Source organism: Panicum virgatum, chromosome 2N, assembly GCF_016808335.1.
Source record: "Panicum virgatum strain AP13 chromosome 2N, P.virgatum_v5, whole genome shotgun sequence".
Classification (NCBI taxonomy): Eukaryota; Viridiplantae; Streptophyta; class Magnoliopsida; order Poales; family Poaceae; genus Panicum; species Panicum virgatum.
In genome coordinates this window covers 65,987,589-66,012,841 of record NC_053146.1, presented here as the reverse complement: position 1 = coordinate 66,012,841, position 25,253 = coordinate 65,987,589, and the positions used below count along the sequence as shown (strand labels likewise).

Below are 25,253 nucleotides of genomic sequence, written 5' to 3'. Positions count from 1 at the left end.
GGTTCTGCAGTTAGTTTTATAATTAATATTTATTTAATACTTCTAAATACTAAAAAGTCCCTAGGACTTTTTTGAAGTCCCTCAATCTAAACACCCCCTAAAATTGTGAGGAGCTGCACCACCTGTCCACCACCATCGCTGCTTCTGTACGAGGGAACTGGGAGCGTAAGGCTACCTCCAACGGGACACGGAAAACGGCCCCCTCCCCCCACATACCGTGCACAGTCCTCCCCGGGTACACTCCAACGGGACACCCCACATCGCCCCCCCCCCATCCGGTGAGCGGCTTGGCCTTTGCAAATGTGGAGGGAGCTCGGCGTCCCTGGACGCGCGAGCCGTTGCAACCTCCCTCTCTCGCGCGCAGGGAGCGAGCCCGTGGACGCGCGCGGCGGCGGCGGGGAAGTCTGGGGCGCCGGCCGTTTGGCTGGCCCACGGGAGGTCGGATCCGCGAAGCTGGAGGCGGGGAGCGAGGTGGGTGAGGTGGTGGCGGTAGATCTGGTCGGCGGGTGCGGCGGGAGGTCCGGCGAGGTGGCGGGCGTGGAGGGCCGGCCTAGCGGGGGAAAATCCAGGAGCTCGTCGCGCGCGGGAAGCAGATCCGGAAACCGGGGGAAGAAGCGGAGTGGCGGCATCCGGCGGCGGTCGCAGAGCTCGTCGCCGAAGCCTCCCCCGAAGAAGGCCCGATCTGCAAGGTAAGTCTCCGCTGCAACTTTCGTTTTCCGAAAATCTCCATGGTGCTCTGCAGTTGGCGTTGATTCCACTTTATTGACCTTTGATTTTGCAACCTAAATGGGGAACGGATCCTAGATCTAGGGACTGATTTAGCTTTGATCTAGGGACTGATTTACGTTTTTGGAAAAATCCAAGAACATGTAGATCTAGGGACTGATTTAGTTTATTGACCTTTGATTACGTTCTTGGAAAAATCCAGCACATGAACATGTAGATCTCTAGGTACTGATCTAGGGAAACTTGTGAGCTCATTTGTTCTCTGTAGTGTTATGAGTCCTATGAATTGCAAATAATTTTTCCTTGTACTGTGATAGAAATATGCAGCGATTGTTAATGTTCCTTCATTGATCTGCACGGCAGTTGCATATAGGAATCTTTGTCTTGGTATTTCGATGTCTATTTGTAGGGGGAATAGATGGGTTGGGAAAGAAATTTCTAGTAATTATGCACGGCTTTGGAAATTGCAATGATTCTTTAGCAATGCACCCCAACATGTTGTTCAGTTATGTCGGCTAGATCAATAATTATGATTGTAACTTATCATAACTAGTAATTTTCCAATCTTTTTGTTACTCTGCATCCATGTTAGTACAGTATGCAATTAAAATGTTACATTTTAAGTTCTTCTTATTGTTTTTGACAGATAACATCATAGTACTGAATTTAATATGACAGCCTAAACCCCTTCAATGAGTGTGGTCTTGACAGTATTGAATTTTGTTGATAATACTGATTTTTTTTGGTAGATTAGATCATAGACAGATCATAAGCACAGCCTGCTAGGTTACTAAAACTGCTTTGCATCGAAGGAACTGCTTCTACTCGGGCATGTATTATGTTTCGTTTCGGCTGTGATTTATATGTGCAATGTTATTTGTGAGATATTTGTGCTGCTGCTTATGTTTTCCTGGTTAACATGCTTGCGCTATGTTAACTGTGAGATATCTTGGTTCCTTTTGCATCTCATAATGGCTGACCAATCCTGTTTTTGTCATCAACGCTTGGCATGCTTCTTGTCCAGGGCCATGGATGGCGGGTGGGACTTCCAGACGGGCCTCCCGGACCTCTCTGGTCCCTCCAACACACCTTATCAAGACATGCTCAATATTAATTTTGAAGCACCGGGTGCAGCAGCTGGTAGTCCGGCCTTTCAGCCCGGTTCCAGCCAAGGTGGTTCGGGGAAGGCGCGCAAGAAAATTGTGTCCAGACCGAAGCAAAACAACTTTTCAATCGAGGAAGACAAAAACCTAGTGTCCAGCTGGCTCAATGTGAGCTTGGATGCAGTTAAAGGTGATGTGTCAATGTGAATTTGTTTCAGCTGCACATTTTTTAAAGGACTAACCATGTGTTTCTCATGTATGGGTATGTTCCAGGCGCGGGCCAGCGCAAGGCTTCATTTTGGAAGGCCATTGAACGGAACTACAATGCCCATAAAGGGCCCATCTACCCTATCCGCTCCCTTCGCAGCCTTGAGGGTCGCTGGTCTGATATTAAGGAACAAGCAAATAAGTTTGAGAGCCACTACAACAATGTCCTTAATGAGAGGCGCAGTGGCTACAGCGATATGGACAAGGTCAGATTTCTATAACCCTTTGTTTGTAATGCTTATCATGAACTTACTTGTCAATATGACCCTTGGTACTTGCTTACTGTTTTTTTCATTTTGGTGCAGATCGCAGCAGCCATTGAGTTGTACAATAGTCTCGAAGATAGGCCGTTCAGCACGATCCACTGCTGGGAGATGCTTCGCAACGAACCTAAGTGGATGGACCTAAACAACCGTGGAAAGCTGGACCGAGGTCGGGTCCCCGAAGATGTTAATGCGCCCATCGATCTCACAGAATCTGGATGTGGGGAAGCCGGGAGCGAGAGTCAGATTGGTACTTTCAAGAGGCCTCCGGGGAGGGACATTTCGAGGTCAGGCAAACGGACTTGCTCCAGTGGGTCTCCTAGTGATGCAGGGTCCGAGTTCTCTTCTATGCTGTCTGCAATGCACATCCAGAAGATGGACTTGATCAGGACATTTGACGGTTCTGTGGCAAGCAAAATGGACCGGCTGGTTACCATTCAGGAAGAGCACATTGAGTTGAAGAAGAAAAAAGATGCCCGGGAGCAGGAGTTACGGGACGAGCGCATCATTTCTATTGACCTGACCACTTGCAATCCCAGACAGCGTGTCCTGTACGAGGCAATGCAGCGAGAGATTTTACAGCGGTGGGGTGCACGCAACAAAGATGCTCCGTAGATTGTTCTATTACTTTTACTACTGCAGTGTGTGAACTACTATGACTTGCACCGGGCTTTGTCGTTGGATTTGTTCTGAACTATTTCATTTGGACCCGTGTTGTACTGTGAACTACGTCCTGATGTTGTCAACTTTTTAGTTCGGACTTGCTATATGTTGCAAACTACTACATATTGTTTTCAACTTTTTAGTGTGTGAGTCCACGCTTTTCTATCTACTACGTTTATACGTGCTTCTTCTTGAGTACACACACTAGCAGCCCCCTGGTCAGCGCAAGGGGAGGGCGCCCTCCCTGCCCTGCAGGCTGCAGTATCTCTCTCTCCCTCCCCATTTTCTCTGTGTTGGTAATGTTAAAACATGAATGACAATAAACACGCGACTTGCATTCATAAGGTCTTAAGACAATTCGGAAAAGTACATAACAACTTCAAACGTAACAAACACATGGAACATCTACTCTCAACATGAAGACAACAGATGACTACATTATTCAAATACAAGCCTAAGGTACTTCATATGTAAATCCGAAGGAACTAGCAGACATCATACAGCTAAGAAGACCCAAACAAGGACCAAATATGCTCGATGTGGTCGCGCTTGAGCTTGTATGCCGTGTCACGGTCACGTAGCCTATGGTGGGCCGCGATGAAATCAGTCTGCTCGCGAGTACCAGACCTGAAAGGCTGCACCGGTGGACCATTGCTGTCGTACACGTACGGTAGGTTCTCACCGCGCTCGTCATCAATTATCATATTGTGCAAGATGATGCACGCCATCATGATGTTCTTGAGCCTGTACCGGTCCCAACCGTAAGCAGGTCCACGAATGATCCCCCACCGAACCTGCAAAACTCCGAAAGCACGCTCGATGTCCTTGCGTGCCCCCTCCTGAACCTGGGCGAACCGACAATCTTTGTTCGTCATGGGGTGACGAACAGTTTTAAGAAAAGCTGGCCAATCAGGGTAAATCCCATCTGCTAGGTAGTACCCCATATTGTAGGTGTTGCCATTTACGGTGAAGTGCACGGGGGGTGCCTCATCCCTAATCTGCCTACGAAATAGAGGGGACCTATGCAGCACATTGATATCATTGTTACTACCGGGCATCCCAAAATATGCATGCCATATCCATAGATCATGGGAAGCCACTGCCTCTAGCACCATCGAGGCTTGCTTCCCACGGCCAGTGAACATGCCCTTCCAAGCGGTTGGGCAGTTCTTCCACTCCCAATGCATGCAATCTATGCTCCCCCAACATACCCGGAAACCCACGAGTGCTGTTGAATGCAAGGAGAGCCGCGACATCCGTCGCAGTAGGTGCGCGGAGGTACTGCTCCTCAAAGAGCTCAATCACCGCTGCGCAAAACCGATTCAGAGCCTCCAACGAGGTGGACTCTGCGATGCGCACATACTCGTCAACCGCATCGGCCGGAACACCGTACGCCAGGATGCGTAATGGCGCGATGCACTTCTGGAACGGGGATAGACCCATTTTCCCGTCGCATCAGGCCGGCAAGAGAACCAAGGGTCCCTCGCCGTCACGCTTTCCATGATGCGAAGGAACAAGGCACGCCTCATTCGGTACCTACACAAATAGCATGAGTCAGCAAACAAACCTTTTCCCCCTACGGACAACGAGAACAAAAAATGACAAGTACCGGCGGCGGAATTGAGCATCAGTGTACACCGGGTTCTCTACAAAGTAGTCCGCCATGATCCTTGCATGCCCAGAACCATGTTCCCGGTCGATCACGATGTGACCGGGAACGGAACCACGCCTCCCGCCTTCCCGGCGCCTTGCTTCTTCTTCGTGGATCATGTGACCGACGACGGTGGTGTCGTCATCATCGTCAATCAGTAGCCTAGCTCTACTACTACTCACCCACTGGAAGATCGCGGCGGTGGTGAGGTTGTCATCCGCCATAGTGTTTGTGGTTCACAACAGATAGGATCAACTGAGTGGGTCAATACATTTGGGTTGCCCAGCGTCGATTATATAGCGCTAGAAGCTTGCGATGGAAGAATCTTCCTCCGCAAGATTCAGCCAAGCTTCTGTCACAAGCCTCCGACTTCCTTCTAACACAAGCTACTCCCGTATCATGACAAATGCACAGCAGAACTGGTACGATTCTTCGACCTCAAGCCTTTGAATTAAATAATTACATTTTAATAGGAATTAAAAATTAATGACAAATTAATTGTAACGCCAATATTAAAATGCATGCCTGAATTAAAATTGGTACTGTTCATTTATACCAATACGCATCGCGTATAGTCCATATATGTTGTTTCGAATGAGAAGTTCAAATGAATACAAAATGATGGTAGTTGGTTTAGGGGGAATGTATAGAGAGAATGGTTGGAGAGGAGGAATTATAGGGGGAGGAATCTTTTAGGGAGAGGTAGTAAAAATAATAAAAAATACATTTAGGGGGAGTTGGATGGGGGGAACCATTGGAGGAAGCCTAAGCGCAACAGGCCGTTGCGAGCTTGTCATCTTCCTGTGGCGGTCTCTTCCCATGGAGCAGCCATTGGCGGGCGCAAGCCGTAGGAGACGGATTGAGATTCGGTGATATTTTCATATATCCATTGACTCAATGTCACCTTGAAATGTCACTCAATGTGTTTCGGAGGGTTTCGGAGGGTTTCTGGAGCGGCTTCAGGAGCGGCTCCAGGTGAAGCCCTCCCAAACATTTGTTTTAATCGGTGAAGCCGCTCATGAAGCCCTCCCAAGAGCCGTGCCAAACGGGGCCGAAATCGTGGCTTCACGCGGCTTACACATCAATCTAACAAGTGAAGCTGTTTTGCCAAACATTTTCTAAAACGGCTCTAACTCCACCAGAGAAGCCGCTCCATTTGAGGAGCCGGAGCCGGAGCTGTTTTTGGAAGAGCCGGAGCCATGCCAAACATGCCCTTAGAGCTTGTTTGGTGCGGCTCTAGCTCCGGCTCTACCCGCAACTCCTATAGGAGCCGCACCAAACGGATGCTCCACCAGCGGCTCCAGGGTGCGTTTTGTGAGAGCCAGAGCTCTTTTTTGAGGTGCTCCAGTGGAACTGGTGGAGCCACAAAATATGGTTTCACATGCTCCGGCTACAGCTCCGCCCCTTTCAAGAGCCCTCTCAAACACGGCCTTATGAGACTGTAGGAGTTTCTCACATGCTCCGGCTACAGCTCCGCCCCTTTCAAGAGCCCTCTCAAGCACGGCCTTATGAGACTGTAGGAGTTTCTGATGATCCTCCATGTTCGACCTAGCCCCGAGGCTCTCCGCACTCGTCACTCTTCAAATTCACTCTCGAAAAAGAATATTCATGTCTGGTCATCGAAATTCTCCTCTCTATATTCAGTTTTGCTGCACCCGTTCACTCTCTATATCTCCATTCTATACCATCAAGGCATCAACCAGCAGACAGCCCACATATCAGATTTTTTTTACCCCGTCGGCGTCCTCTCTCTCCCCCCGCTCTCTCTCTCTCGTTCTCCTCCCCTGCTCCCCCCGCCGGCACGCCGCCCCCTCTCCTGCGCCCTCCCGCCGGCGCGCCGCCCCCTCCTGCTCCCTTCTCCTCCCTCCCTCCCTGTGGACGGCTCGCCGGGGACGCCCACGCAGGGCGGCGGCAGAGCTCGCCGCGGCTCGACGCGGACGCCCGCGCGGGGCGGCGGCCGAGCTCGCCGCGGCTCACCTGTCCCCAGGTGGCGGGCCTCCTCTGGCATCCCTCGCCGGCGCACCCCTCCCCGGAGCTCCGGCCATCCCACGCTCGAGCTCCGTCCGTGGCCAATCCCGGCGGCACTCGAGCTCGACGCTCCCCTGTCGCGGCGTCCAACCCCCCTCCATCCATCCGCCCCGTCCAACCCCCCCTCTCTCCTCCATCCATCGAGCTCGGCGGCCCGGCGTCGCGGCGGCCATGGCCCTCGGCGGCCCTCAAGCTCCGGCGCCGGCTGGATCCAGGAGCCCCTCCTCCTCGCTGCTCCCTCCGCCGGCCGGATCCAGGAGCCCCTCCCCTGCTTGGCGAGGCTTGGCAGCGGCCCATGGCGAGGCAGGGCGCGGCGGCCTCCGCCGGCGGCCATGGCGGGGCGGCCTCGGCGAGTCCAGGCGGCCATGGCAGGGTGGAGCAGGCTCCGCGGGGCAGCTCGGCCCCCTCCTCCAGGGCCGGGATGGGCGCGCGGGCCATGGAGCTCGCCGCCGCCCCCTGGACCTCGGCGCGGTGGAGCAGGGGCCCAGCCCCCGGCGCGGGCTCGGTCCGCGGGCCGCACCGCCGCGCACCTCCTCACTGCTTCTTCCCCGCGGCGCCCCCCTCCTCGTCGGCGCTTCCTCTACTCGCGCGCGCGCCGCGGTGGCCGGCCCCCTCGGCGGCCTCGACGAATCCGGCCGCCATCGCCTCCTCCCTCCTCCGTCCGGGCGTGGCGGTGGCGCTCGAGCTCCGCCCGCGGCGGCGGGGCTCGAGCTCGTCCGCGGGCGGAGCAGGGGCGGAGGAGCAAGGGCGCGCGCGGCAGAGAGCAGGGAGCAGAGCGCGGCCCTCGCGGTGGCGGCGCAGACCGCCCTCCTCCCTCCTCCTCCTCTCTTCTCCCTCCTCCCTCCTCCGTCGCCGGCGTGGGGCCATGGCCGGCCGCGCGGCGAGACGGCCGCCACCTCTGCTCATGGAGCTAGGCGGCCGCGGCGGAGCGCTGCGGCGGCGAGCGCGAGAGCCACCATCCCCGCGCCGCCATGGCCACCGGCGGCCCTCGCCAGGCGGGGCTCCTGCCTTCCCAGCTCACAATCCCCGCGCCGCCATGGCACCGCGTCCAATTCCGCCCGCCAATCACGCCTCCTGCCTTCCCAGCTCTCCTTCCCCGCCGCCCCTCCGACGGAAGCATGCCCTGGCCCTATCCATCCATCTGCGCTGATTCAGGATGGCATCCCCTCCCTGTTCCCTATTCCCTCCTGGCGCCCGCTGCGGGTTCCTGGCGCCGCCGTGCCCGCTGCGGGCTCCTGGCGCCGCTGTGCCCCGCGCGTGCCGGTTGCAGGCTCCTGCCGCCACCGTGCCCCGCTGCGGGCTCGTGATACGCGGGCCAGCTGCGGGCTCCGGCCGCTAGCGTGACGCGCGCCGGCAGCGGCCTCCGGCAGGCTCCGGGCTCCGCCGTGACACGCGCCGGCTGCGGGCTCCTGCCGCCGTCGTGCCACACGCCGTGACCCTGCGAACAACCGATGCTGGGCCCCGCCTCCAGGTGCAGCGAACGAGACGGCAGCGCAAGAACCGTGCGGAGCCGCCTCCCTCTCTCTCTCTCTCTCTCTCTCTCCCGTTTTGATTCTCGCAGTGCTGATGTCTCAGTTTGCCTTCCGCTTCTCTCATATCCCCTGTCTTTTCTCTCTATTTCTTATTCCTGTAATCCTGTTAACTGATGCAAATGTCTTCAATCTCTCTCTTGTTCGTCACAATCTTGCAGTGATTGGACCGGATCTGAGGTCCTGATTGGTTTCGAGGTGAGCATCAGTTTTCTTGGTTCACTTTTTTGTTCTTTCCATTACTGCACTCCATCAATCTGAGTATATGTCCATGCCTATAATCTGTTCATATATACATGGCAGTGATATTTTTCTTCCTTTAGCAGATTGAAATCATTATTGCATATAGTAGGTTTGGACATGCTTAGTCATATAATTCATGGGTTTTTGATATTTCCTCTCTGTTCTTTGCACCGGGAGGCTAGAAGAGGATTAGAGGAATGCAGTTTCATGTCGATTTGCTGTCGCTGGGGAATTTCGTTGAACACTTCAGGGCAAGGTTCTACCGAGCTTGTCTAGGAAATCCAAGGGAATACCTGCAGAGCTGATTGCATATTCTTGTAGCCACGCATGCAGGATTAAGTCTGATGTTTCATTTGGGTGGCCTCTGGCCAGTTTTTCCTGTTGTTGGCACATTCTATGATCACCACATCCCATTTATAAGTATATAAATGATGGTCTATTGTGTGCTTCTATTTATTCATTTATGCTACTTCAGTGATGAACGTATTGGAAAAATGCCATAGTGTTATAGCCTTGCAAGAGGGCTCCAGGCCATGCCCTTAACATAAGACTATAGGTTGTTGCTGATATCATTTGAAACAGTAATTGTTTCTCATGGTTTGGACTCTGGAAATCTTGGCGCAAGTAACTTGGATATTTGTACTGCACTTTCTGTCTATTTTACTTGAGAAACTTGAGCCATAATTAGGAATTAGTAGCAAAGGGGATGTAAAGCTAGCGAAGGTGCTAAGCTGGATGGTTGAGTGCATAAGTTTTGGCTTTGCCGTCGGATATGAAATTTGCGTATCTAGCATATTGAATACTGATTGTTCATAGGATTGTATGTCAAATGGTGCCATGATTTTAATGGTTCTGACAGTCCATTTTAATTGATATCGTATCATCACAACGAGTCCACCCATTCGAGAAGGAAATCCCATCTTTGCTAAACAAGCCAGGGTTTGCATAGCTTTATGCTGGGTGACCAATGCCCAAAAATGAGTGCTCCATATAATTGGGTTGATACAGATGCTCAACTGGAGCATTTGACAAGATTCTTGGGCGAGGAAAAGGCTTTGGCTGTTGATACAGAACAGCATAGTTTTCGGTCCTTCCTAGGATATACTGCACTAATGCAGGTAATTACTGATAGTCAGTAATGCACATTCTATTCTTTATAAGTTTGTTATTTTTTAATGTTGAATTATTCTATTTTAGAACTCTACCCAGAAGGAAGATTATTTGATAGACACAGTTGCATTGCATGATGTGATGGGCATGCTACGTCCAGTGTTTCCCAATCCTTCAATGTGTAAGATAAGTATGTAACACGTCTTTATAATGAATGTGCATGTTCACTGCAAAACACTCAGCCTCTGTAGTCCACTCTTTCAATATAAGAAGCCTTTAAGCTCTATTACAGTACAAGCAAAGATGCATGATGCAATGAATTCTATTTACATTCCATTGAAATGTTTTTTTTTTTGAACATTGCCAGGAGCACTGGCCGGCATGTAAGAACTCATGTTGGGCACCCACGCTGACCGCGCGCTCAACGCAGATGGGCTGCTGGGAAGTCTGAGGACGCGCCTACCGGGGATCACACATGCACACACACCTATACACACGCACACACACACCCCCCGGCACCCCTCTAGGGAAAATCCCCGGTGCCACACCCGAGCGATCCCAGACTGGGAATCGAACCCGTGCGGGTGGCCTCCACGACGGGAGTGCGCACCACTGCGCCGCAGGCGCGTTGGCATTGAAATGTAACTCAGTTGTTCTATCTGGATATGCATTAGAGGTATATATGCTGTAGGACATCCTGATGGCAACAAATTGATTTTTCTTTCCTTTACTGCATTTATTTGCCACTTAATTACAAAGCCTAAAATAGAAGATACACTGTAAGGCATCCTAAATACGCACATTTCTCTTTTGCCTTATGTTGTAGATCTTCCATGGAGCTGACAATTATGTTCTTTGGCTTCAACGAGATTTTCATATTTAATGTGAAGACTGGGCAATGCATTTAATGTGATTCTGCAAAGATTTTCTGGTATGTAAGACATTTAATGTTAGTTGTTTGCTTTATTGGGCAGTATGTGAAGACTGGGCAGTATGTTGTTCCAGTGACCAAAAACTTCCTTCAGATTCAACTCTTTTTGGGCTGGGAAGGGTACTTGCTGCATTCCTTCTAAGGGATACTATCAGCTCTGAGTGCAACTTCAAGTACTCACCTGAACTTAAACTTTTTGTTCTACATTGCAGTTATACTACTGCCCAGAATGTCTTGGAGATCTGATTATTTCAGTGTGAAATTAGATACATAATTTGTGAAAATTAACATCTTTATTTCAGATGAATAATATAATATATAAAAACATGTGCGTGCCACACATGGGCTCTGCTGGTAATATATATAAATATTAAGGGCTTTTGTTGATTAAAGGGATGCTGATTAAAAGGGTTGGTTAGCTTGTTGATTTCAGTGTACAGTTTAGTAAACAATTGCTTTGCTTGTAATAACCAGCATAGATTGTTGTCGTTCCCCTGAAAATTCATTATTTTATCACATGATATAATTTTGGAAGAAAAATAATCAATGCCCTGAAACATGCTTTCACATTCCAGTGAAGTGCGGGTAAAAGGTTTGGAGACCTTGGACTATCTTAGACAACTCGCAATCCAAGAATTGTTGTACTGAACAAGGAGATGCAGTTGTATTTGAGTCTGAAGTAATGTTGTGTTCTACTAAATTTCATGGTTTGATGCCATTTAAATGCCAATAAAACTCTAATTATGTTCATTTATGCATCATTTTGAAAAACATCGCATATCGGTTCACTTGACAGAAGCATTGAATTGCATGTTCCTATTTCTGCTTTACGTGAGCTGGAAAGCTAAAAATGTAAAAAATCTAAGTGGGCCATATGTCATAGGTGAGCAGCCATGTATCAACCTGCTTCCACCAGGTCAATTCCTAGATCTTGCTTGGGTGCCAATCTCCTCCTAGCCATTCTGTTATTCATATATAGGCCAATGTGACAATTTGATAATGCTTTGTGTTACTGGTCTTTTCGTGCTAGAAATATCTTCTTTCTTACGCCACAATGAACAACCTGAGTAATGCATGTTACTAACTCAAATGGTTTTGATATTTGCAGATCAATGACTTTTGGTGTTTTCATTTGCATCAAGTGTTCAGGAGCTCATAGAAGTCTTGGAGTACACATATCCAAGGTAACCCATGATCCTATAGCATTCTGTTATGTCACTTCAGAAATTTGTTATGTTGGCCAGCAGGGAAATGATTTTCTTGAGGAGTTCACAGACATATCTCAAACCACTGTGAAGGCAGCGAATTGTTTGTATAGAATTGGGGGCAAGGTACGGTTGAACATCTTGTTTGCTTACAAATACTGACAGAGCTAAATGACTTAACAGGTCTGCAATCTTGTGTGGTCAAAGAATGTAAATGAGCTTGTTAGTACCCACGGATACTCTCAAAACCAAATAATTGTTTGGAGATATCCAACAATGTCTAAGGTATGGTACAAGCTTATTCTGAAATTAAGTTATTCTATACCTGTTATGCCTGTATCAATCCCATTCCCCTTTGCTATTTGCAGCTTGCCACTTTGACAGGCCATACATACAGAGTATTGTATCTAGCTATAGGTAAGTCTGATGACCTGTCCCGAGTTGTGTTTTGATATACCAAGCATATTTTGTTCTCACTGGCTTCCACTATTGGTATCAATAGACCATTGTTACTGGTGCTGGTGATGAAACACTCTGGTTTTGGAACGCGTTCCCATCTCCAAACTCTCAGGTACTTAAATCTGGAAAGATGATTTCATTGCAAACATTATCTCATTTCTCATATAGTCTCCTAATTTAGCTTGGTTCATCTGGTCCTGCAGAGTTCTGACAGTTTAAAGTTGCATCGGAGAAAAGTAATTTACTTGGCTCATAAGATTATTGCAGGCTTGTAGTATATGTTGATGATCATCGACATCGTTCCATTTGCAACACCCATGCCACCAGGTCATCAACCATCAAAGTTAGCCGAATGTTTGAGATAGCATGATGCATTGCGATGAACTGGCTTGCGAATCCAAGCATGGCTCTTTTGCTGGGAGTGTACATATTTAGAGCAGAGTGGTGCTGTAGGAGTGAACATTGCTGAGGCTTCGAATATCAGCATTGTTCCAATTGATAAGAATATGCCCTCTTGTTTTTGCTCCCTTTTGCGAGTCAAACCTGGAGCTGTTTCTGTAATCTGCTAGCAGCTAACGTATTCAAAACACTTACTAACTCATGATGACCATGTTGGCATGGTGTAAAATGAGAATACATCTATTCCAGATTCATTGTTACTGTCTTGAAAAGGAGGGCTGATGTGCCCTGAATTCACTTGTTTCATATTAAGATTCACCAGAAAATGATTGTTTATTATTTAATGACCTGAATGTCAAGACAGTGCTGAACTTTTTGCTTATTAGCGCATAACAATTTTTTTATGTAAAGTGATTCTCAGCTTGCAAAGTGTCAGGACGCTTTTGATTAGGGGATCCAGCATTGGTAACACTTGCGTCATGCTATGGTGGCATTGTCAGTTGTCACTTCTTGGCAACCTATATAATTCAAGACAATTAACAGCTCAATCATGTCAGCAATTGAAGTCCTGCAAGAACTAGATTGGTTCTGGACCAACCAAGGTTGAACCCCACTAGCTAAAATCGAAGCTTTCACACTTATTCCCATCTCACGAGGAAGATAGGAGAAGGAATGGGGAAATATCTCCACTGACCAGTAGCAGTTGGAAGAGTTAAAACGCCTTCTTGAGCAGAGGAAGAGTTAAAACGCCTTCTTGAGCAGAATGGCCTTTTGCTGCTGGTAGAGAAAGTGGATCGAGATGGAGCAGCGTCGAAGCCCGGTAAAAGGAGGAAGACGAAAAGGGATGGTTGGGGTTGGAGGCGGGAGCGATGGCAAGCAGAGGATGGATGGACGCGGACAAGGGACACGGATAATTTTCTATAATCATGTTTATTAACATGCATTTGTGCACTCATATAGTTGTGTGTTATTGTGCTCCTTCTAATCACATATATTTTTCCTTTAGGTCAAGTGCTTGAAGATTGTGAGTGCTTATGGCATATCGAAATGTTTTCAGATGCAAGAATTCGTAATGACTGAATATATATATATATATATATATATATATATATATATATATATATATATATATATATATATATATATTATATGGTATATATGTATGGTATATCGGAATGTTTTCATATGCTAGAATTCATAATGTGTATATGTCTACTTGCATTGGTGTGCTTTCATTTATAAATTATTAATTGCTAGATTTGTAAATTTTTTATTCGGCTATATATGGTACGTTTGTAAAGAAATTTTACGATGTATCACGTTTGGATTCAAAAGGGATGCAAGTCTGCAATGTAATACAACGAGTACACATACGATAAATAGCAAGAGCATTTCTAAAATACCAAAAGTCCGGAACTTCATTCGAGCCTATGTATTAGTTTATATTAGATTAGAGTGGATTGCCATGATATTAATAAATAAATTTATTTTTTATTATTTATTTGATGAGATGTAATTATTTCTAAATATAATTGTTCTTTAAACACGTGCATGTAGGGATGGCAACGGATCGGGTAAGGTGCGGATAGAGCAAATACCCACCCGCGACAATACCCGAAACTATAAGATATACCCGTACCCGCGAAGTCAAACAGGTAAAATTTTATACCCGTACCTATACCCGCCGAGTACGGGTCGGGTTTCAGGTACCCATCGGGTATTTTAATAATAACATAAATAACCTATCATTTGGTCGTATTGACTAACATATTTTGAATTTATCACCCATATAAGCGAACACAAAGCATTAGTAGAACTATACGAATCATCTTGCACCATTTTTTCTTATTTTCAACATCTATTTTGTAATTGTATGTAAGTACGTGCATTCAATTTTAGTTATGTATTTCATCTAAAAAGTGTAACAATGATTATACGCTTCACTACAAATAATAAGCAAAATGTTAATGTCATTTTCACACATATTAGTTCACACAATCTCACTATTCGTCTATTTAGTTCATACAATCACAAAAAATGAGACATAAAATTTATGAATGATATGAATTCACTAGATTATTTTTTTTTATTTCGAGTACCTGTTGGGTACTTGCGGGTAAAAAATTTTATCCGCGTTCTACTCGCGGGTAAAATTTTATATCCATACTCATAGCCGCGAGTAAAATTTTATACCATACCCTCACCCGTTGGGTCGGATACCCGCGCACAGATAAAATTACCATCCCTACGTGCATGTGGCACGTACATCCTTACTAGTTGTATAAGATGGTTAATCAACCTACCCATCAAGACCCAACTGAAGACAGCGTATTCAACCGGCCACGCCTTCTTCTCCGGATTCGCAACCGCCGGCGGTGCGGGGCCTCGGGACGGCGCGCAGGGGCTCAACGGCGGCGCGCACGGAGCGGCGGCCACGCAGGCCCGTGGCGCACGTGCGGCGGCAGCAGCGGCGCTGGGGGCGCGCACGCGGCGGCGGTGATTTTCGGTGACGGGGGTGCAGGGGGCACACAAGCGGCGGCGGTGATGGTCGGTGGCGCAGGGGCGCTCACGCGGCGGCGAGCGATGGCCGGCCAAGGCAGCGTGACGACAGCAATGGCCAGCAAGCGGAGGCACGCGACGCGAATGAGCTAGGTTAAGAAAAGTGATAGATGAGGATCGTACGGATTGGATTGCATACACGAATCTTAAACACAGAAAGAGTGGAAGGTGAGTAAGAAAAAAGGAACTTCCCAAAGATATATAGGAATCCCGATCTCTATCTAGCTGCAGGATGAGTTGGCGTATTGATGGGAATCCCATGCCTCTCCTACCATTTGGGATATGCATCGCGCGGGCAGCAAATATCCTATCCATCATCTGAACGATCCCGCATCCTTTATTGGATTGTTCTTTTCCTTGGTCCAACAGTTATTTGGTATTTCCTTTTCATTAATTTATTCGCAATGCTAAATTATTTGTTCACTTTATAAATTAAATAGTTCCATGATGTTAAGCTATTTGTTAGCGATATTTATTTTTAATTATTTATTCCATACATTTAAAAGTTCATGAGGTGTAATATTTTGTTCGTTGCATACAGTGGCGAATCTAAAAACAGATCGGGGTGGGAGAGGGGGCTGAGTTTCTTCTTCCTCTTCTTTTTTTTCTTCTTTTCCTTTTTCCTCATTCTTTCTCCTCAAAAATAAAGAAGGGGCTCAAGGGGGGCTCCATTGTTTGTGAGAGTCTGGGGGGCTGGGGGCAGCCCCCCTAGACCCACCACTAGCTCCGCCCCTAGTTTCTCCATTGTTCATTATTTTTAACCCTTTTGTCCCTAGAAAATAAATATTGTTCGTATTCTTAGACTATTTGTTCCCGGTAGTTGAAATTGATTATTTAATATTAAAAAAATTTTAAAAAAATATTGTGCAAACATAAGTAAATGTAATTTTATTTTGAAGATTTTATCATAAGAAAGATAATGGTGTGATTCAAATTTAATTTGGATGCTCAATTTAATGGTTATAGCTTTTTTAATTTTAGAATTTGCATGCTAGTGGATGATATCAGCATTTTCATCTACTTATGCGTATATATGCAGCTGGCACTATACGTAGTACCAAACAATAATAGGCTGATCCAAAACACTACGCGGAATTATGCCTTACAGCGATGGATTTTTTTTTTTGGGAACAAAGCTTTTCATTGATCACTAGCAGGATTACAATCTTTCGCTGCAATATCACGCACTGCAAGATCACGCAGCCACTCTGGTCCAGACTCAACCCAGAAAGAAATGCGATCAAGAGCAGTAGCTCGAGTTGCACACACATGAGCCACTGACTTAGCTCCCCGACAAACCCACTCAACTCTAAACTCATCAAACTCCCTACCAAGCTCTGTGATGTCGAAACATGGCCCTCCGATAACTGATCTTCTACTGGAAAGGATCCCTGAGCAGCGACCTCAAGCTTTGGCAGTCGCTCTCTAGTATCACTCGCTGGTAGCCAAGCTCCGCAGCAAGCTCCCGGCCTTCTTTCGCCGCTAACGCCTCGGCTGTTAGCGCGTCTGGCACGTCATCGAGCCACCTCGTCGCCGCCGCCGCAAGCACTAGACCATCATGATCGCGGATGACGACTCCGGCAATGCCAGTGCAGTCCCCCGAGCAAAAGCCAGCGTCCGAGTTCACTTTAACCCAGCCAAGGTCAGGCCTCTTCCATCCCGTCATCCTTCTCGGGCGTGCTAGCTGTGTCGTCGCCTTAAGCCCAGCAAGCTCCGATCCTCAAGCAGCGTAGCAATGAATCTCGCTGCTGCTCCAGGCTCCCAAACCTTCCTGCCATGTCGTCGGTTATTCCTTCCCGTCCATAGCGCCCACGCACCACATGCTATCAAATCAGCCGTCGATGCCGAGCACACCTCGGGCCGGAAGATGTCCGTTGCCCATGAACATGGATGAACATCTGGGATCGCTACCCCATGCAGCTTCTTAACTTCCATCCAGATCCGCCTCGCCATTGTGCATGAGAAAATATATAATATGCAATATAATGTTTCATCTGGATCACCACACATCTCACAATGGCTCTCCTTTGCAATGTGTCGCCTCTTCATCTCCGCATTTGATGGCAGCGAATTATGCATTAATATTATACGCCACCAGAATACGCACACCTTTGGGGGGCACCCGAAGCTTCCAAACTGCCTGCCAAGCTCGCTCCGTTACAGATGACATTGCTCTCCCATTGGCAGCCATAGCCTTAGCAGTTTAATCTTCCTTCAAAATTCTATAAGCCGACCGCACTGAGTATGTGCCATGTTTCTCAAACGCCCAGGCTAGTACATCCTCCACTGCCCTCTCACTCGGCTTGACCTTCAACGCTTCCATCCCATCCAGCGCCAAAAAAGAATCCATCACAATCTGTGTGTTCCAGACTCGAGTGCCTGGGACAAAGAGATCACGCACCTTCTCAACATCAGCTCTTGGTAGGCGAAACGCCGGCTTCAGTGACCGCCAATTATCTTGCCATACCAAACTCGACGCAGCGCCGGTGGGCTTCGACCCGTCGATATCCCCATATTGGGCTTACCCAGACGAGTGGGCCTCTACGCTTGACGTGCCGGCCCGTCGATATCCCTATTGGTGTCAACCATAAGCCCAAATCTCCGATTCCCACACCACAATACCGAAGCGACCAGAGAGAGCCCACGGTCCGTGTCCGCGCGAACCAACGCGAGGAAGAAGAGTCTCTCGAGGAGGGAGGGGAAGGAAAGGGAAGCGAGCAGGAAGCGGGGGGTACCGAGCGGCGGCGAGGATGAGGGGTGGCGGCGGCGGGATGATGGACGACGACGACCGGGTGACCCACGCGGAGATCCCGACCAGCTTCGGTCACGAGCTGCGGGCCTGCCTCCGATGCCGCCTCGTCAAGACCTACGACCAGGTACCCTCCTCCGCCGACGCCTCCTCTCGCATATGGCTGCCGGGTAGGATCTCTATCCGTCCTAGCCAGGGTAGGTTTCTAGGGTTGGGGATTTGGGGGGAGGGGGGGTCTCTCCGGGAGCAATCCGCTCGTGGCGGCGGCTAGGGTTTAGCACGCCGCTCCCTCGATTTCGAATCGGTGCTGGTTTTTTGTATCGTTGATGCCAATGGTGGCGGCGTTTGCATCGTCTTATGTCTGATTGCTGTTTGGGGATGTATTCGCAGTTCAGGCAGAACGGCTGCGAGAACTGCCCGTTCCTGGAGATGGACAAGGAGCACGACAATGTCGTCAACTGCACTACACCGAACTTCACTGGGTAACCCCACCTCCAGCTTGGATTTGTCATTGCTTTTGTTGTGCTCATCTTGATAGTTCTTATTCACCCCTACAGTTCTCATTTGTCACAGCAGATGGAAAAAGTATCTTATCTCTTGTCATGTTTCAAATTCAACTAAAAAAGACATGAACAGACAATAATGCAAAAATAACGAGGCTTTGGAATTTTCATCCTAGGTGATTTTGGAGAGTCATGAAATCAGTTTAATTGCAAAAATTCTTAGGATGAATTGATAATGGAGTACTATAAGGCGTTGAAATGATGATATACACAAACGTTGGACAATCATGAATTTATCATTTTTGCAGTCCTCATGTTAACAAGAGCTAACAGAGATTCTTTTATGGTATGCAGAATAATCTCTCTGATGGACCCCAGTAGGAGTTGGGCTGCTCGTTGGTTGAGAATTGGTGAGCCTTCAATTCTCCTGTATCCTGCAATTTGTATTATCCTCCTTACTCTTGTGCATTATTTTTCCTTGAACTTGTATTGTATCTTTTCGCGTAGCCTACCATGGTATGTATATTTATGTTATAATGCCATTTAGAAGGACTCAGCCTGTATTGGTTATTGTTCATCAAATGCATAATGGCCTATTGCAACATTATGTCCAGTAGCTACTAATGCTTCCGCTAGTTGGTAAGCATCATACAGGCAAAATCCCTAATGTCAAATATATGAACTGGGCTTCATCCGCGTCATACTTCTATCAATTCTTGCTGACCGGTTTTGTGTGGTTATTAATATTATTTGTCAAGGATTGTAAAACCAAGCTAAAAACCTTGGCCTGGGACTTATTCCAGTTTTAGCGAGTTTAAGACCAGCAATTTGCCCCCAAACCATGGCATTCAATGAAAATTGCTTGTTAATTAGGTCACATCTCATAAAAACACACAACAAATTGTTTTTTCAAGTATTTGTGACTTTGTGTTAATGCCTCAGATTTTTTGTAGTGCCTTTATTTGGTTGACTTATTGCAATATTCCAGAAGTGCACCTATGCTTAAATTACTTTGTTTGCTCTCAGAATTTCTAAGGAGGCTTGGCACAGACTGTTGCTTCATAACAGATCTAATTCTTTGATCTCTACACTGTTAATTTGAACCCTCACATTGTCCAAAGTATCACTTGTTATAGAAAGATATTGATCTGCATGTTACACATAGGTGCCTAGCATGCCATTACCAAATTATGCGCAAGCTTGCAGTTTAGAGCTTAACAAACATAGTGCCATACTGTAAACTTGTTCGAAGATCACTTGTGTATTTGTGCAATATAAGAAAGGATAGATAGATATGTCCAGTTGTTGCACCGTGGCAACTACTAATCTAGATCACCCATCTTTGTCAATCTGCAGGTAGGTTCATTCCAGGGTGCTACACACTGGCAGTCTCAGAGGAGCTTCCGGAAGAGTACCAGGTAAAAACACATAGATGCATTTTACAAACACGCGTGCTGCAATGCTATTCACTTCTCAGAGACCTCATGTTTCTGTTTGTCACCGCAGGGGATTTGCCAGGACAACAACGTGCAGTACGTGCCGCCCAAACGTGTCTAAGGATCAACATGTTCACGGCATCCCAACCCAGAAGCAGCATCATAATATTAATATAGAATAGCTGGAACGTATGTAACCCTTATTGTACTCAAGGAGTCTATTCTCTGGTCAAATCGGCATGCTACGCTGAGAAGCTAATAGTATCGATTGGCTGCTAATGATGGGTCTATTTTCTGTCAAATCAACGTGCTACGGTGAGAAATAGTTCTGGTTGGCTGCTACGGTGCTAAAAATGATTCCTCATTTAGTCCACAAGAGGGTTTATAAAACTTGTACCGTATCGCGATCCAAACCAGTGCTATTTGAAAAATTGCTGGATCGGTTTTGTGGACGCGTCACGTTGATAGACCTCCCTCTAGCACCACCTTTTGTTTTGCACCCCTTCCGAGCCTCAGTTCAGTTCTCGCGGCCATAGTACCTCCAGGTTCCAGTCCTCTGGTTGCAGCAAGGATGCAGTGGCAGGCCGATAGAGCTATATATCGCGCGCGCATCGCCGACAGCTTTCCTTCTTCCTCATGCACCGGTGGGTGGCGGCGGCGAGCCAAAGGAGGGGGAGCGGCCGCCGGCAGCTGGGTGGTGGAGGCAGCGGCGGCGAGCCAAAGGAGGGGGAGCGGCCGGCGGCAGTTGGGTGGTGGAGGCAGCGGAACTTAATTTTTCCAGTTGCTGAAGCTTCCATGGCCATCGACCCTACAAGAGGGGGCTGGTAGGACCCATGGTGGACGGCGTGGCGGCACTGGAGCCGGGCAGCAGCAAGGGAGGGCGTTGGTGGGCCGTGTGGGCGCCCGCAGGGCACAGGTAGCTGGGTAACTCCAGGCCATGTCATTCGTCGCCTTTGTGCCGACAAGCCTATCAGAAAACAACATCAGGTGCACTAGAGGGCAACTTCGCATCCATCAGAAAACCCGGTGACGCTTTCGTTCCTATCTTGGTGTTGCGCATGGTACACGACTGCACGTACCACCACTCCATGACTGACCAACTAGCCAGCAGCCTTCAGGGATCAGGCGGCAACGATACACGGCAGCACGGTGGCAGCTGGAGCGCGCGTCGATACCTTATTTCAATGGAGCAAAGGTAACATTTCAGAGAACAACCATAGTGTTTTATTACGATGGGGGAAGAAACGAGCACAACACAGCAGCTGCCGAACTTTGATTACTACGCTCAAGCATGCATAGCAAAGATTTTCCCGTTTTCTTCACACAAGTAGATCAAAATCAATGTTACAAATTATCACTATTTACAGACTCAATTGGTCAGCAAAATCTTTCATAAGGGCCACGCACAGGACGGTCTCAGCGAACCATCGCCATTAGTAATCAAGCCAACAGAACCAACCAATTCAGCTCCTGTTGCTGAAACCTCTCCCCACGCCTTCTACTGCTGAAGAATGGTCAAGAGCAACAACAGATACAAATACCTTTCCAACTGTGCAGGTGCAACGAAAGACTTATGTACTCCACTCAGAACAGTCCTTGCAAGTGTTAGTGATTTCCAATGTTGAGCATATAAGTAAAAACATAAGATTGCATTTTTTTAAAGGGAATGTATCTAGTGCAAACCACAGCCTTTGTGAAAACCCGTGCAAACCACGCCAAAAAAGTCGTCTAAATTCACCCAAAAAATCACACATATAGATGATATGATGATACACAGCCTTCTAAAATATCTTGTCCAAACTCGACTTCGTTTGTGAGATAACGAAGTCGAGTTTGGACAAGATATTTTACAAGATTGTATATCATCTACATGTGTGATTTTTTTTGGTGAATTTAGACGACTTTTTTACCGTGGTTTGCACGGATTTTCACGAAGTTGTGATTTGCACCAAATATGTTCCCTTTTTTTTAAAAGGGTGTAGTCAAACAGAAAAAAATGAAGCAGCAAGACCAAAGTATGCAGCAATTGATCTATATGTCTTTGAAGGGCTCATGACAAAAAAAAAGAAAAAAAATCTAAAAGATGTCTGTAAGAAATCACCGCAGACACATTCAAATCCAAATAACGAATAGGGGGGTTGGTGGTGGCACCCGGCATGTAGAAACTTGGGAAAGCATTTCATGATTAAGAAAGAATTGAACTCTGAAGTTAGCTAAACCTTTGGAATCTTACTTGTCAGCATAATAGGTGCGGACAGCAAGTGGTGTAGGCAGCTGCAGTGCCACCATCATCTTATCACCATCAACATCAACTCATCATCATCAACAAGGCAAACAGCACAGATTATATCAACTTCAACAGTAAGCTACGTTCATGTTGACCGCAAATCAGCCAGCACATCTTCACTCCATCATGCAACTAGAAAGGTGCAAGCCACCATGAATAGTAAGTACTCAATACTGGAAAGACAGTGATAATACGAAGTACTAATAGGAAAGGAAAATGGAACGGAATTGGTGTACATAAAGTTCTTGACAAGCGGTACTGGTGCCAAATGAAAGTAGTACTCGAAGCTTGAAGCAGCGACTGACAGCCAGCATTACAGAAATGTAACTGAAGAAGGCCCACCAACAAGAAAACACATAGCCCAGTCCATTCATCCTACAAAAAAGCAACAGATTTGTATTAACATAGGAGATGAACTATAATCAACATAAATAATCTGAACAATCTAGGGACCTGAGATGTTAAAGATGCGCTTCAAATGATACAATGCTCATGTCGAAGGGCTCCGAGAACGTGGAGACCGGTCATCATTGCGCTTGCGCCTGACAGGAGATCTCTCAGGAGAAGGTGATGTCTTGCGAGGTGGGGACCGGCTAGGGCTCCTACTCGCAGGTGATGCACTGCTAATAGTTATAGAACAAAAAAAAAGGATGCTTAGCACGACAGACAAAAAAAATTCCAGTACTCTCTAATGAGCAAACCTGTCTCTGCCACGCCTCTTGTTATCATCAGGACTGTAGCTGCGACTTCGGCTTTGGCTTCGGCTACGACTAGGACTTCTACGTGCAGGAGACAAACTGTCCACAATCATCGAACAATAATGTTATAAATCAGTGCAAACCAGCAATATTAAACAATATAATTGATGTTTCAATGAGCATACCTGTCCCTCCCATGCTTCTTGTAACCATCAGGGCTGTAGCTGCGACTCCTGCTATGGCGACGATAATCCCTCTCTCTGTAACTGTCACGTGAATACCTATCTCTACTCCGACTACGACTTCGTCGTCTATAATCTCTATCCCGGTAATCATCTCGATAATCATCACGGTACCTTCCAACATGTCGATAACCATAGCATTCAGAAAACGAACAGAACAAGATTTGAATACGCTTGAACATACACAACAGAAAACCACAGCTCATCTGTACAGTGGCAATGCGTATGAAAATGAACTATGATGTTTGAAGTTTGAACACAGGCACGGAAACATGACATGTGCATTGGCTAGATATTGGCACTTACGATCAATGGTAGGCACCACCATTAAACAGGCATGAGCTAACTAGGTAAAAGAAAGTACTGGATACTATTTAGTCTACAAATTTTAAAGAACTGTATAAGGTTCAGAAAATAATGATAGTGGTATACCTCCGTCTTGGACTGCGGCTTCTGGAACGGCCTCTTGACCTTGGTACTGGCTCCACTATTCTCCCTTTATTACTGTGAATGTCAAAAATAATAATAATATTATGCATGGTTCAGAAACTCACACCATATTTCTTTCCAGCGAGGATTTTTTTAAGGAAAGGAACACTTCTGGTCTGGGAGTATTAATCTAATTTACTTTGGTCACCATGTGGCACTATAGACTATTTTCATGCAGGACAAAAATGTCTTAAGCAAATTGTACAGACTCATATTGAGAGTGATCTGGTTCTTATTTACATCATTCTTGCTAACTCCCAAAGAAAATTACACACAAAAATCTGGACTTGTAACAATTAACTATAAAAAAACCACAGGTTACTGAGTTCAAGGGCGTACCAACACAAAAGAATAATGAAAGATAACAAAAGAAGAGACCAATGACTGTTGTGCCAGCAGAAGAGGCAACAATATTGTGCAAGAAACTAATGTTAACTAAATAACTTGTAAATGATGAATAAACCCAAGACAAGTAAGACAACTCATAAAGACAGTTAAACGTAATGGAACTGTAAAATGATTTGATCTAGCATAAGTTATTCTACCAATGGACAAGGCAAAATGACTTCAAAGTTCCATTATCACCTAATGTATCCAGCAAGTAACTGATAGTGATTGCATTTAGGTTTAGCAAACAATTGGCATACTCATCTGGGAACGATTTCGGAATAAAAGACACAGCAACGGCAAGTAAAAATCAAGTTAATGATTGAAGATCTCATGAACAGACATATAAACAGCGTAAAGAAGAGATATCTTACATCCGTTCAGCATTTGGGCCATATTTGGCAAACTGCACCATGATCTCTCTCCCGTCTACCACTCTCCCTGCAAACAAAACACGCAGCAAGTGAACAACAATCCAATCTCACCCCGCAAATGGCAAACATCTATTTCCAGAGGTAAGGAGCTCAGGCGCACCATCGAGCCTATCAACTGCCTTCTGCGCCTCGTCCTCGTACTTGTACCTCACGAACGCGAAGCCTCGGGAGTCACCAGTCCTACAGCCATAGCCTTAGATAAGCATACACAAATAAATGAATCACGCACAAATCAACTCCCGGCACCTACACGACGCCACCCCCTAATTTCATATTCCACACCACCCAGCCAGCCCACACATCGCACACAGGTCAACTCTCGAATCGGCGAATCAAACAACCGTCGCACTTGTTCGCCTCACACTCACCTGCGGTCCCTGGGGATGTAGATGTCGACGACCTCGCCGTACTTGTCGAAGAGCGGGAAGAGGTCATCAGCCGTCGTCCCTGCGGGGCACCCAAACACAGATGAGCCGCCAATTCAAACCACTGGAAGGAGACGGAAGCGCCGCAGCGAGAGGGAAACTCACGGAAGGTGATGTTGAGGACGAGGAGGGAGTAGGTGTCGCGGATTGGCGGCGGGCCGGATCGCCCGAAGCGCGACATCTCGCCGGAGATTCGGCGGCGCGGGGCGCGGCCGGTGGATGGAGGTGGGAAAGCGAGGGATTGGGAGATGACAGGAAATGGTCGGCCGTCGGGGACGGGAAGGGGGAGAAGAGAGCAGAGCCAGAGAGGGGCGGCCACAAAAGCTGCCGATTCTTCTAGGCTTTGCACGCACGCGGACGCGGCAGGGGCCAAGAGGGAGGGCAAGTGGGCCCCGTGGGTACAATGTTAGACGGACTATTCTTGTGGGCCTTCATGGCTTCACACAAGACCGGCCCAACTTTTATTT

General features: G+C 47.2%; 5 protein-coding genes across 26 annotated transcripts; 3 read left to right on the top strand and 2 right to left on the bottom strand.

Moving 5' to 3' along the window:
• The first annotated feature begins 185 nt into the window (after window positions 1-185).
• LOC120659002 lies at window positions 186-3,069 on the top strand. The gene is made up of 4 exons (XM_039937087.1): window positions 186-689; window positions 1,751-2,019; window positions 2,103-2,302; window positions 2,402-3,069. The coding sequence occupies exons 1-4, from the start codon at window positions 301-303 to the stop codon at window positions 2,972-2,974; spliced, it is 1,431 nt and encodes a 476-aa protein (XP_039793021.1). The 5' UTR covers window positions 186-300; the 3' UTR covers window positions 2,975-3,069.
• Window positions 3,070-3,582: 513 nt separating this feature from the next.
• LOC120659001 lies at window positions 3,583-4,969 on the bottom strand. The gene is made up of 3 exons (XM_039937086.1): window positions 4,632-4,969; window positions 4,546-4,558; window positions 3,583-3,688 (listed from the first exon to the last, which is right to left on the bottom strand). The coding sequence occupies exons 1-3, from the start codon at window positions 4,895-4,897 to the stop codon at window positions 3,626-3,628; spliced, it is 342 nt and encodes a 113-aa protein (XP_039793020.1). The 5' UTR covers window positions 4,898-4,969; the 3' UTR covers window positions 3,583-3,625.
• Window positions 4,970-6,407: 1,438 nt separating this feature from the next.
• Window positions 6,408-12,921, top strand: LOC120661890 (protein FIZZY-RELATED 1-like). Of its 20 annotated transcripts, none has more exons than XR_005670122.1 (11): window positions 6,408-8,172; window positions 8,392-8,428; window positions 9,482-9,591; window positions 9,671-9,764; window positions 9,951-10,259; window positions 10,410-10,514; window positions 11,623-11,698; window positions 11,903-12,004; window positions 12,088-12,136; window positions 12,222-12,290; window positions 12,382-12,921. XR_005670122.1 is itself a non-coding variant. In XM_039940890.1 (6 exons), exons 1-5 carry the CDS (start codon window positions 11,171-11,173, stop codon window positions 12,242-12,244), a joined length of 273 nt encoding a protein of 90 aa, XP_039796824.1. In that variant the 5' UTR covers window positions 11,111-11,170; the 3' UTR covers window positions 12,245-12,290; window positions 12,446-12,921. The 20 variants fall into 20 exon arrangements, 2 of the variants coding, with proteins under 2 accessions (XP_039796824.1, XP_039796823.1); XR_005670117.1 differs by having other exon boundaries at window positions 9,671-9,773; XR_005670116.1 differs by adding an exon at window positions 11,090-11,193 and having other exon boundaries at window positions 8,392-9,591; window positions 9,671-9,773.
• Window positions 12,922-17,765: 4,844 nt separating this feature from the next.
• On the top strand, window positions 17,766-20,192 carry LOC120661889 (transcription elongation factor SPT4 homolog 1-like). The gene is made up of 5 exons (XM_039940887.1): window positions 17,766-18,012; window positions 18,276-18,367; window positions 18,743-18,798; window positions 19,745-19,806; window positions 19,895-20,192. The coding sequence occupies exons 1-5, from the start codon at window positions 17,887-17,889 to the stop codon at window positions 19,943-19,945; spliced, it is 387 nt and encodes a 128-aa protein (XP_039796821.1). The 5' UTR covers window positions 17,766-17,886; the 3' UTR covers window positions 19,946-20,192.
• A 1,629-nt stretch (window positions 20,193-21,821) lies between these two features.
• LOC120661888 (serine/arginine-rich splicing factor SC35-like) lies at window positions 21,822-25,116 on the bottom strand. 3 transcript variants are annotated; one of them, XR_005670113.1, is made up of 10 exons: window positions 24,892-25,116; window positions 24,730-24,808; window positions 24,462-24,541; window positions 24,302-24,368; window positions 23,484-23,555; window positions 22,995-23,165; window positions 22,813-22,908; window positions 22,565-22,731; window positions 22,348-22,486; window positions 21,822-22,243 (listed from the first exon to the last, which is right to left on the bottom strand). XR_005670113.1 is itself a non-coding variant. In XM_039940885.1 (9 exons), the coding sequence occupies exons 1-8, from the start codon at window positions 24,965-24,967 to the stop codon at window positions 22,602-22,604; spliced, it is 774 nt and encodes a 257-aa protein (XP_039796819.1). In that variant the 5' UTR covers window positions 24,968-25,112; the 3' UTR covers window positions 22,087-22,486; window positions 22,565-22,601. The 3 variants fall into 3 exon arrangements, 2 of the variants coding, with proteins under 2 accessions (XP_039796819.1, XP_039796820.1); XM_039940885.1 differs by having other exon boundaries at window positions 22,087-22,486; window positions 22,565-22,734; window positions 24,892-25,112; XM_039940886.1 differs by having other exon boundaries at window positions 22,087-22,486; window positions 24,892-25,112.
• Between the last annotated feature and the right edge of the window lie 137 nt (window positions 25,117-25,253).

Excerpts from the sequence above, each read along its gene's own strand:
- LOC120659001 (XM_039937086.1), bottom strand. The coding sequence starts at position 4,897 with ATGGCGGATGACAACCTCACCACCGCCGCGATCTTCCAGTGGGTGAGT.
- LOC120661890 (XM_039940890.1), top strand. The coding sequence starts at position 11,171 with ATGCAGTTGTATTTGAGTCTGAA. Across the intron at positions 12,005-12,087 it reads GATATCCAACAATGTCTAAG|CTTGCCACTTTGACAGGCCA; the intron begins GTATGGTACAAG and ends TGCTATTTGCAG. Across the intron at positions 12,137-12,221 it reads AGTATTGTATCTAGCTATAG|ACCATTGTTACTGGTGCTGG; the intron begins GTAAGTCTGATG and ends TGGTATCAATAG.
- LOC120661889 (XM_039940887.1), top strand. The coding sequence starts at position 17,887 with ATGAGGGGTGGCGGCGGCGGGATGATGGACGACGACGACCGGGTGACC. Across the intron at positions 18,368-18,742 it reads ACTACACCGAACTTCACTGG|AATAATCTCTCTGATGGACC; the intron begins GTAACCCCACCT and ends TATGGTATGCAG. Across the intron at positions 19,807-19,894 it reads AGCTTCCGGAAGAGTACCAG|GGGATTTGCCAGGACAACAA; the intron begins GTAAAAACACAT and ends TTGTCACCGCAG.
- LOC120659002 (XM_039937087.1), top strand. The coding sequence starts at position 301 with ATGTGGAGGGAGCTCGGCGTCCCTGGACGCGCGAGCCGTTGCAACCTC. Across the intron at positions 2,020-2,102 it reads GAGCTTGGATGCAGTTAAAG|GCGCGGGCCAGCGCAAGGCT; the intron begins GTGATGTGTCAA and ends GGTATGTTCCAG. Across the intron at positions 2,303-2,401 it reads GCTACAGCGATATGGACAAG|ATCGCAGCAGCCATTGAGTT; the intron begins GTCAGATTTCTA and ends ATTTTGGTGCAG.
- LOC120661888 (XM_039940885.1), bottom strand. The coding sequence starts at position 24,967 with ATGTCGCGCTTCGGGCGATCCGGCCCGCCGCCAATCCGCGACACCTAC. Across the intron at positions 24,542-24,729 it reads TACATCCCCAGGGACCGCAG|GACTGGTGACTCCCGAGGCT; the intron begins GTGAGTGTGAGG and ends CTATGGCTGTAG. Across the intron at positions 22,735-22,812 it reads AAGAGGCGTGGCAGAGACAG|CAGTGCATCACCTGCGAGTA; the intron begins GTTTGCTCATTA and ends TATAACTATTAG.